General features: G+C 37.8%; 1 protein-coding gene and 1 non-coding gene across 2 annotated transcripts; one reads left to right on the plus strand and one right to left on the minus strand.

Annotated features, from left to right (window-relative positions):
* Positions 1-1,566: 1,566 nt before the first annotated feature.
* On the minus strand, positions 1,567-1,672 carry LOC140869889 (small nucleolar RNA R71). Its single transcript, XR_012146879.1, has one exon. It is a non-coding gene; the product is annotated as a small nucleolar RNA R71 (small nucleolar RNA).
* Positions 1,673-5,215: 3,543 nt separating this feature from the next.
* On the plus strand, positions 5,216-6,093 carry LOC140862463 (uncharacterized). The gene is made up of 2 exons (XM_073265486.1): positions 5,216-5,301; positions 5,700-6,093. Exons 1-2 carry the CDS (start codon positions 5,216-5,218, stop codon positions 6,091-6,093), a joined length of 480 nt encoding a protein of 159 aa, XP_073121587.1.
* Positions 6,094-11,989: the final 5,896 nt, after the last annotated feature.

Consider the following 11,989-nt stretch of genomic DNA (forward strand, 5'->3'; position numbering starts at 1 on the left):
TCTAGAGGTTACGAGGGTTTAGAGAGAATTCTGAGCATAAGGATGGCTATTGAGAGTTTTGAACTACACAAGAGCTTGAGAATTTGGTACGAAGACTGAAGACGGCGGCATCCGGCGACGGAAAAGCTTCATTCTAATTCGTTCTAGTTTCTCTTTGAACTCTATTTTTCTTAGTTTATGGATTGTTGGAAAAACATGTATTATTTGATTTTGAATTGCGTTATGAACTAATTTCTTAGTCTAGAGGTAGACGGATCTTGACTGGAAATCATGATTGAGATATTTTGATTTATGTATTTAAATTTCTTCGCACAGTTTATTTGTGTTTTTCTGATTTTAATGCTTTCAATTTACTGTCCATAGATTGAATGATAGTTTATTTAGAATCTATCACTCGAGAGAGGAGATTTTGAATATGACATAGGAAAATAAATCTTTGGTGTTTATATTGTTTGAGAGGCATATAACTCCAAACAAGTCGTTAGAAGAATTCTTGTGCCATTTAACGGATTTAATAATTGAACTAAGATAGAGATAGTGAGTTTGTTATTGAATAAGAATTTCTGCTTGACACTCGAGAGAGGTAGTAAAAAATAATAGGGATTCTTGACTAATAAACTAGAAGATTTTATAATTGAACAATCATTAGAAATAAATTGTGGTGGACAGTCAAGTGAAGTCAAACCTCTAGCATTCATCATTTTTTGAATTTTTCTCTCGTGAACTCGTGGTTATTTAATTTTATTTATTGCAATTTTTAGTGTTATTAAAATCAAACCATTTTCGTAGCTCTACATAGGATTATGATTATATTAGTTGCAAATATTTGATATAATATCATTTATTCATTCTCCATGGGATCGACCTGGAATTAATTCCTATATTATAACTTGACATCGTGCGCTTGTGAGCGAAAAACATGCGACAAGTTTTTGGCGTCGTTGCCGGGGATTGAATTTTATTTGATTTATATTAAATTGTGCTAATTAGTCTTAATTTTGATTTAGAGAATTTTATTTTATTTTTTTGGTTCTAATTTTAAATTTTTCCTGTCTATGCAGTTTATGCGAAAAAGCCAAAGTTACTACTCACTGCTCTTTGATCCGAAAATCGAGAAAACTGCTAAAGCTTTGAGAAAAGCTAGAAGAGAAGAGTTGCAACAAATGGCTGAAGAAAGAGAAAGAGTTGTCAATAATGCTCCGATGCCAATCAAAGATCAATTTCGACCGGTGATCAATAATCATTATTATGGGATAGCTCGGCAGAACATCACGGCAAATAATTTTGAGTTGAAGCGAGCTTTGATTAATATGGTGCAGCAAAATCAGTTTAGGGGTGCAGCTACTGAAGATCCAAATTTGCACCTATGTACTTTTCTGGAGATTGCTGACATAGTGAAGATTCATGGTGTTACTGAGGACACCATCAGACTACGATTGTTCCCGTTCTCTCTTAGGGACAATGCTCGTAGTTGGTTGCAGTCATTATCTCTTGGGAGTATCACTACATGGGAAGACATGTCATCTAAATTTTTGGCTAATTACTTTCCTCTTTCCAAGTCTGCTCAGCTGAAAATTGAGATCACTACTTTCAAACAGCATGATTATGAGCTACTGTATGAAGCTTGGGAGCGGTACAAGGAATTTCTTAGGAAGTGCCCGAACCATAATTTTCCAGACTGGGAACAGATTGAGTTATTCTACAATGGTTTGAATGGACCAACTCGTATTTTTGTGGATGTTGCGGCTGGAGGTTCGATATTCGCTAAATTTCCTGCTGAGGCATATGAGATGCTTGAGCAAATGACTGTTAACAGTTATCAGTGGCCGAGTGAGAGATCTGCAATAAGGAATCCTGTTGGAATTCATGAGGTTGATGTATTCACTGCTTTGACTGCTCGGATGGTTATTATTTCTACACAGTTGGCTGCACTGACCAAAGGGAATCAAAGTTCTACTGAGACATCATCACTGGCAACTGCCTTAAATTATGCTGATGGATTTGAGAGTGTGGAGCAAGCTCAATATGTGAACAATAGGAATTACAAAAACTATCGAGGTAATCCTGTACCCAATCAGTATCATCCTAGTTTGCGTAATCATGAGAATTTTTCCTACGCAAACAATAAGAATGTGTTGAATCCTCCACCGGGGTTCAATACTCAGAATGGTAAGGGTAAGGCATATTTGGAAGATTTGGTTCATAATTTTATTTCAGAGTCTTCCACAAGATTTAAGAGGAATGAGAATAAGATGGATAGAATGGAGACGCACTTGACCAATGTGAGCGCTTCTATAAAAAATCTTGAAACACAAATTGGTCAATTGGCAAATGCATTGAATAATCAACATAGGGGTGTGTTTCCTAGCAACGCTGAGGTTAATCCAAGGGAGCAGTGCAAGGCTGTCACTCTTAGAAGTGGTAAAGAACTTGGGGTTGATGACACAAAGGTAGTAGATGATGAAGAGGTTGAAGAGATTGTGGTGGAGTCTGAAAAATTTGATAGCAAAAATTCTAGCAAGTCTACAGTGGTGCCTGAGAAACTGCATGTGCCAAAAGCTGTTCTGCCATATCCTCAGTGGTTCAAGAAGAAAGCGTTAGATGAGAAGTTTTCTAAGTTTCTTGACATCTTCAAGAAAATTCATATAAACATTCCTTTCGCTGATGCTTTGGAGCAGATGCCATCCTATGCTAAATTCATGAAGGATGTGATGGCGAGGAAGAGAAATCTTGAAGAGTTTGAAACAGTGAAGTTGACAGAGGAGTGCAGCGCCATCCTGCAAAAGAAACTGCCACAAAAATTGAAAGATCCAGGGAGTTTTACTATTCCTTGTATTATTTGTGGTGCAACTGTTAATAGAGCATTATGTGATTTAGGTGCAAGTATTAATTTAATTCTTTTGTCTATTTTCAGGTCTTTGGAGCTTGGCGAGGTAAAACCAACCACAATTACTCTGCAGTTGGCTGATCGTTCTCTTACTTATCCTAGAGGAGTTGTGGAAGATGTAATGGTAAAAGTAGTTAAGTTTATCTTTCCTGCTGACTTTGTAGTGCTTGATATGGAAGAAGATCAAGATGTCCATCTAATTTTGGGAAGACCATTCTTGGCGACTAGCAGAGCGTTAATTGATGTGCAGGAGGGTGAACTAACTCTACAAGTTGGTGGTGAAGCTGTCACTTTCAATATCTATAAAACCATGAAATACCAAGATGAGGTAAAGTCTTGTAAGCGTATTGATTTGTTTGATTCTCATGTGAATACTCTTGGTGCAGGATTGGAGTTGGAAGATGCCTTGGCAAGATGCCTAATTAATTCTATACATCAGTTTGATGGTGATGATTGGGAACTTAGAGAGCAAATTCTTGCTCTTGAAAGTTTTCCAAAGGAAAAAGATGGCCAAGACAAAATTGAAGCATTGCTTGAGGAAGTCAGCAAAGAGGTGCCAGTTTCTTCTACTCCTGAATTGAAAAAACTGCCTGATCATTTATGTTATGCATTTTTGGGAGAAAATTCGACTAACCCAGTAATTATTTCATCATCTCTTACTCATGATGAAAAGGATAAATTATTAATATTTTTGAGAAAATTTAAATCTTCTTTGGGTTGGTCAATTTTTGATATCAAGGGAATTAGTCCTAATATTTGCATGCATAAGATTTTAATGGAGGAGTCATATAGTCCCTATGTTGATCATCAAAGGAGGTTAAATCCTGTGATGAAAGAAGTAGTAAAAGCTGAGGTGTTGAAATTATTGAATGCTTGTATTATTTAAGCTATATCTGATAGTTCTTGGGTATCGCTAGTACAGGTTGTGCCGAAAAAGGGAGGTATGTCTGTGGTAAAAAATGAGAAAAACGAGTTGATTTCAACTCGTACTGTCACTGGTTGGAGAGTTTGCAATGATTATAGAAGGTTGAATAAGGCTACTAGAAATATCATTTTCCTATTCCTTTTATTGATCAAATGTTTGACAGGTTGGAAGGTTATAAATATTACTGTTTTTTAGATGGCTATTCTAGCTACAATTAAATTGACATAGCGCCAGAAGATCAAGAGAAAACAACTTTCACATGTCCCTATGGTACTTATGCTTTTAGGAGAATGCCATTTGGTTTGTGTAATGCACCGGCTACCTTTCAGCGGTGCATGATGGCAATTTTTTCTGACATGGTGGAAGAAGTTATGGAAATTTTTATGGATGATTTTTCTGTGTTTGAGTCCTCTTTTGATCATTGTTTGCACAATATGACCCTTGTTTTGCAGCGTTGTTAAGAGAGAAATCTAGTGCTTAACTGGGAAAAAGTCACTTCATGGTGCAAGAGGGAATAGTACTTGGACATAAAGTTTCATCTAATGGGCTTGAGGTGGATCGAGCAAAAGTGGTAGCAATTGAAAATCTTCCACCGCCAAATAATGTGAAAGCCATTAGAAGTTTTTTGGGAACCCTGGGTTTTATCGTCGCTTTATTAGAGATTTTTCTAAAATTACTAAATCTGTGTAATTTATTAGAAAAAGATACATCTTTTATTTTTGATGATGCGTGTTTGCAGGCATTCACAAAGATCAAGGAGGCACTAATTTCTGCGCGTATTATGATTGTGCCTGACTGGAAAGATCCGTTTGAAGTGATGTGTGATGCCATCGATTATGCAGTGGGAGCAATTTTGAGACAAAGAAGAGATAAGATGTTTCATGCAATTTACTACGCCAGCCGCACTCTTGACGGAGCACAACAGAGTTACACTACTACTGAAAAAGAGATGCTTGATTCCTTCAACAAATTCAGGTCCTATCTCATTGGCTCAAGAGTAATTGTTTATACTGACCATGCAGCAATTCGTTATCTCTTTGCTAAGAAAGATGCCAAGCCAAGATTGATTCGGTGGATACTCTTACTACAAGAGTTTGATTTTGAAATTAGAGACAAGAAAGGGAGTGAAAATATAATGGAAGATCATCTGTATCACTTGGAGTTGGAAGGAAAAGCTGAATAGGAACTCATCAAGGAGCAATTTCCTGATGAGCATCTTTTTGAGGTAAATTCTAAACTTCCTTGGTTTGCTGATTTTGCTAATTTTCTTTCTTGTGGTGTTTTGCCTCCAGATCTTAATCATCACCATAGAAAAAAAAAATTCCATGATGCCAAGTTTTATCTGTGGGATGATCCGTTTGTGTACAAGAATTGTTCGGACCAAGTGATAAGAAGATGTGTAGATGAAGCTGAAGCAAAAGAAATTTTGGAACAATGTCATTCTGCACCGTATGGTGGTCACTTTGGAGCCACACGGACAGCCGCCAAGGTACTTCTGTCTTGTTTTTATTGGCCAAATTTATTCAAAGACAGTTATACCTTGGTAAAATCATTTGATAGATGTCAAAGGATGAGAAATATATCTAGGCGTCATGAATTACCTCTCACAAATATTTTAGATGTTGAATTATTTGATGTGTGGGGTATTGATTTTATGGGACCATTTCATATATCCTTTGGGCAATCTTATATTTTATTGGCTATTGTTTATGTTTCGAAATGGGTGGAAGCAATATCCATCCCCACTAATGATGCTCGTGTAGTGGTGCAGTTTGTGTAGAAAAATATTTTCACGTTGTTTGGAACTCCAAGGGCAATTATCAGTGATGAAGGTACGCATTTTTGTAATAAAATATTTAATTCATTATTGACAAAAAATGGTGTTAGGCATAAAGTGGCATGTGCATACCACCCTCAAACAAATGGGCAAGACGAAATATTCAACCGGGAAATTGAGCAAATTCTGGAAAAAAATGTTAATACGAACCGGAAGAATTGGGCAATCAAGTTGGATGATGCACTATGGGCATATCGGACCGCGTTCAAAACTCCTATTGGCATGTCGCCATACAGGTTGGTCTTTGGTAAAGCATGCCATTTGTCAGTGGATTTAGAGCATCGAGCGTATTGGGCGGTGAAAAAGTTGAATTTTGATATGAAAGCTGCTGGAGAAGAGCGATTGTTGCAGTTGCATGAGATCGAGGATTTTCGTAATCATTCTTACGAAAATGTCAAGCTCTACAAAGAACAGACCAAAAATGGCATGACAAAATATTACTGAAAAGAGAATTTGAGCCTGGACAGCATGTATTATTTTTTAATTCTCGTCTCAGATTATTTCCAGATAAGTTGAAATCTCAATGGTCTGGGTCATTCACCATGGTGAAAGTGCATCCCTATGGAGCCATTGAACTGAGTTGTTACGATGGTCAAACCTTTCAAGTCAATGGGCAGAGGTTGAAACATTACTTTGGCAATGAAGTGCGGAACATGGAGAAAGTTGCTTTGATCGAGCCTGCGTAAAAACACCAGGACTATCGGGCTGACGACGTTAAACCAAGCGCTCTTTGGAAGGCAACCCAAATTTTAATTTTGTTTTAGTTTTATTTTATTTTATTTAGTTAATTTTATTGAATATCAGTCATTTTATTTATTTTACTACTATTAGTCATACTTAAGAGTTTTATTGCAGGTATTTTTCTTCGCAAAAATCACATTTTGGAGTATGAAATTCGAGGATTAGGCGCTCCAGCGCTACATTTCAGGTGCTCGAGCGCTGTTCTTAAGTTGGAATTTTTGCCTAAAATCGAGGATTCAGCGCTCCAACGCTCTCAGCAAGGCGCTCCAGCGCTTCTCTATGTTGCAAAATTCTAAGATTTAGCACTCTAGCGCTCCAGTGCTCTCTCTTAAGATTAGAGGGTGCCCTAGCGCCAATTTTCAAGAGCTCCAGCGCTATCGCGGAAAATCTGAAAAATAAAAGGGGATCTCAGATTTCATTCATTCCCATACCCTTTTATTTACTTCTGTCTCCACGCCATCTTCTCCCATCATCACCGAATTATCCCCTGAAAACTCAACACCATCATCACGTGTTCTATTTACTACTTCATAGCGTCCATAATTCTTGCTCGGAGATCAAATTTTTTGAGATCTAGCAGCTAGGGTTCTTCGCAGAAAATGGGCGTCGACCTATATTCTTTCTGTAGCAGAGGTGAACTTTGAATTCAAGGAGGGGAGGAGCGGTTTTGTTCTATATCTCATCGACTTTCTCTATCCCGCCGGACTCGACACCAGCCGAGGTAATTTGAAAATTCTGGGGCTTGAGAATTCGGCCGAATTATTACATTGGAAGGGCTACGTGTTGTTTATTCCTTACATGCTTATGGTTATTTTGGAAGTGATTATCCAAAATTGTTGTGAGGAGTTCGTGCATTTATTGGGAATTGATAAGTGGGTGGTGAATAATATTTCTTATTTGTGGTTGGAGGTGCTTATTTGCTGTGGATTATTGTGTTGTTGGATATTTGTGAATCCTGCCTATATTTTGGGTTGTTCTGAAATTTGCTCATTACACTGTACATGTATATTGGGTTGCGCGGTTTCATTGGAAGTGAATATTTTGTGGTGCATTTTTTCTTTGTTGTTTTGTTGTGACTGTGATTGAAGTATTGAGATGGCTCCGAAGAAGAAACAAAAGCAGGGTGCATCTTCGTCTGGTATTTTTGATGCCCATAGTTTTTGGGACAAAGAGGCTGCAAAGAATTATCCATTGATGGTGAATAAGAGTATGGTTCGTGAAAGGGGATTGGATCCTAATTATCCTGTACCATTGTGGGATGTACGGAAGAAAGCTCATGAGCGAAGATGGACGGGTTTTGTGCAACCTCCCGGTGATGCCGTGACTTCTTTAGTTCGAGAATTTTATGCCAATCTGAAGTGCAAGCATGAACAATACCATGTACTAGTGCGAGGAAAGAGGGTGGCATTTTATGGGCATACCATTAATACCTCTATGGTATGCCATCTTTATACGATGATGAATATTCGACATTCAAGGTCACTGATGTGGATTATGATGAGATTCTTGCCACTCTTTGTGAAGAAGGGGCACAGTGGAAGATGAAGAATGAAACAGTGGTGCATTTTTCTTCCAGGAAAATGAAGCAAGACGCGAGGTCTTGGTTTTTTCTGATAGCTGCTCGTGTGCTGCCTACCTGACACACTTTTGAGGTGACAAAGAAACTGGCTGTCCTGACTTACAGTATCGTCACAGGGAAGACGATAAATTTGGGAAATATCATTTAAAAGTCCATTCTTGCAGCAGTGAAGGGCATCACGACTGGAGGATTGTCGCACCCTTATTTGATTATAGAGTTATGTGCACATGCTGAAGTTACATGTGGTGCAAATGAAGAGTTTTTCAAGGTCCAAGGACCTATTACTGGGACTACACGAGAGAATGTACCACCCCCTCCACGATCAGCAACATATCAGGACCGTCCTACCAGTACAGCCAGCTAGCACCACTACCACCTCCGGGAGCTGATACGCTTTATGAGGAGCATTTCACACGTTTGGAGCAGAGGCTATACAGTCATTGTAGTCGGACCGATCTTTTTATGGATTACATGGTGGATTTCACGACGAGCCTTGCCCAGCATTTTCTTGGTTCAGCGAGTATCATCCGTTTTCCCAGCCTCCTACTTAGCCCCCTCGAGATGACGACATGGACAATGACCACTGATGTTCATTGTCGTAGGTATGTGTATTTTCCTTATTCTTATTGATATATTGCACATTGAGGGCAATGCACATATATGAGTTTGGGGGGGGGGGGGGTATTGTTTTGATGAATTGTTTGGATGCGTTTTGTTGACTGGGTTGTTGAAGTTGGTTAGTTGGTTTGAAATTTTGATGGGTTTTGAATGCTGCAGTAGTCACTAGTTCTTGCATCTATTTTTATTCTTATTCGTTCGTATTGTGTTTCTGCATGTTTTGATTTGTGTCAGTTTTATTGTTCGTTTTTGTGTTTTTTTCTTTCGTTGTGTGTTTGTGAAATGTCGAGATAGATACCACTAATAAAATTATTTAATTTAATAAAGAAAATAAGGGATTTTTCAAAAATTTTCCCATGACCCATTTGAAACCATTACATAGCCAACCTGTCACAGACAGGAATTCAGCAAAAGAAATAGACGCCTGATAAATTTAATCCAAATACGATAATCATAAAATCTAGAAAGGGGAAGTTTATCCCACTCAGTTGCGGAAAAAAAAATGTTAAGTTTACATGCCAAAAGTTTTAAAGCTGGGAAAACACCTCCTGCAAATGACAGAAAGCGTAAGAAAATATTCCACTCATAAATGAAAAGGCAACATCAGAGTTTGCGGAACAACTAAAGCACGTCGGTCAAGGGCCTGCACCACCGGAGACCTCGCTCTGGGGATCCTGCCCCTCAGCCTCTAGATAAAAGTCATCACCTGAAAACAAATAAGTGGAGTGAGTCGAAAGACTCAGCAAGAATATAGGGGGGAATAACGAGTACTACATAAATACAAACACAGGCAGATTAAAAATAGCTTGTAATAAAATAATTTTGTGCCCTTAACTTAAAATGAGTGAAATTTAAATGAAGGGTATGAACATGAATGAACAAATACATGGCTAAGTCGAACATAAGCATAAAGCTGAGTAAACTATACGGAATATTGACATAAATATTTGAACTTAGATCCTTGGGTCGTGACTCTGTGATTTCGATCATGATCATGGCTGCAGTGCACTATGCCGCAAGGAGACCAAGTAAAACCCAACCCATCTTGCTCATACTTGGTAAGGGAGGCCAAAATTTCTCTCAAACCCACACATACACGTAAATATTTGGTAAGGTAGGCCAAAACGTCTCTCAGCCCCACACATACACGTCGGTGGTAAGGTAGGCCAGAATGTCTCCCAACCCCACACATACACGTAAATAAATATAGTCACAACCAATTCACTTCGTTCGAAAAAGATAATTTTCTTTCATCCATGAATATGGGACTTAGCATGCATAAAGAAAATATGTCGTAAATGTAGAAATGATGTAATGTAAATATTAAGCGATAATAATGCATATGACTCACACAAGGGTGATCGGGATGGTGATTTTAACTCAAAATTTGCACTTAGGACTCCTCGGAGCGTTTCGCCCGTAAAATGTATGAATCGCTTGATTCTTACCCAAAAAGGATTTTGGTTGAAACCACGACTCCTCGTCACTTAGAACTAAGTAGGGAAATCATCCTCGGGATTTATTTCCTAAGCGACCATTTTATAAAATTTAAATTTCGGGCAGCAGCCCTATTGGTTTCAAAAATTTTGTACCTAGCCAAACAAAACTCTAGAACCCGACCGAAACTTATCCAAATTGATTCCCGCTTGAACCGACGTATTCCCAACATCCTAGACCATTTCCGAACCCGATCCCTTACCCAAAAACCCGAGTTTGAAACCCTGTCTCGAACAGCTTCTCGACAGCCTGCCCAAAGCCCAAAAATTCTGCTCATGTCCTAGCTATACATCCATTGAACTTCTTAGCTAAGTGACTCCCATCTCCCAAGCTAGTGAACTAGGACCACAACCATTGAATTAGACTCACTATCACCATCAATCCAATTCTACAAACCTCCTAAACTCAGCAACTACAGTAGACCCTAGCCGACCTCAAAGTCGAGCCCTTCCTTACCCTCACATTCGAAACTCCCTCCCATCCAACCTACAAATCGACTTCGAACCTTCTTAGAAGCTACCATGTGAACTACATAACAACCATGGTAGTCCTAAATCACCATCCAACTCATCACCAAACACAACCGACCAAACCAAGCATTTACATGATTGACAAATTTTCTGGAAATTTTGGCATCGTAAGAACATAATTTCTGGAAATTATCGAAAACTCAAGGCATAAACATAATCATATTACCAGTTCATAACCATTCCAAAACTCATCAAACGATATAATTTTTCCAGCAAAACTAAGGACAAGAAATCAATTATGTGCAGTTCGTTTAAGTGCATTTCAAAAAAAAAATTCCAGAGAGTACAATACACACAATATATATACTAATCTACAAGGGGAAAAGAAGAAGTATATCCTTGCCTAGCTAAGGAATTCAAAGAACAAGAAATAAAAAGAAGATGGGGAAGCTTGCAGCTGAACAAGCTGAGGAATGGCATTGCTCGATTGAGCTGGAATCGAGCTGGGAACGAGCTCCAAACCTCGACCAGCTAGCCTAGGATCGATCCACTGGAGAAGAATTGAAGATGGAGATGCTAAGAGAAGATGGAGAGTGAAGCCGATGCTTCCTTGGGACAGAACAGGGCGTTCTCGGCTGTTGTGTGTGTTTGTGTGCGTGAGTTGTGTGAGTTTTTTTTTTTTTTTTGTGTATGTGAATGTGTGGCTAGGATTGAACCTTGTGCTAGATTAGATAACCCTAGAAAAAAAAAATGGAAGTGTTAAGAAATTTAGGGGAAAAGTGCTATACACTAAAAAAAAATGTCAAACCAATAAATAAATTAGGACTACAATTTAAATCGTACTAAATAAAAATATAACCTTAAAATTCTAATTTAAAATATTAAATTTGATTTTACTAGTCCGGGAATTAACATGATATTTTTCGCAAAAAGTTAAAAATAATAAATTCTAATGCGCGGAAGAATATAATATTTAGCCAAATAATCATAGAAAATTAAAATAATTAAAATAATAAATATTAAAGACTAATTTAGGCATGAAAATTAAATTAAGAAATTTTAGGCGTCACAGTTTGTTTCTTTGAAAAACAAAATGTGAAAATTAGAAGAAGAAAAATGAAAAATGGCCTATGATGATGAATTGGAAAAAGAAAATTAGTTTATAATCTAGTGTTGGAGACATTGTATCTTGAGTTCTCACCTTTTATGCACTATAGCCTTGAATGTCGATACTCCTGATAAGTAGAAAAAGTTTTGTGGATTTTGTAAGTGGATTGGATAATTTGACTCTTAACTTTGGTGACTTATGCTCAAGACCGAGGTAGACTTATACAAGCATGGAAATGATTTAGGCAGTTTAACTGAAAAATATTTATTGAATGTTTAAAAGTTTCCAAAGCAACAGGAAAAATTCTCTTACAACTCCATCCGGGCC

The sequence above is a fragment of the Henckelia pumila genome, chromosome 4, assembly GCF_033568475.1.
Source record: "Henckelia pumila isolate YLH828 chromosome 4, ASM3356847v2, whole genome shotgun sequence".
NCBI lineage: Eukaryota > Viridiplantae > Streptophyta > Magnoliopsida > Lamiales > Gesneriaceae > Henckelia > Henckelia pumila.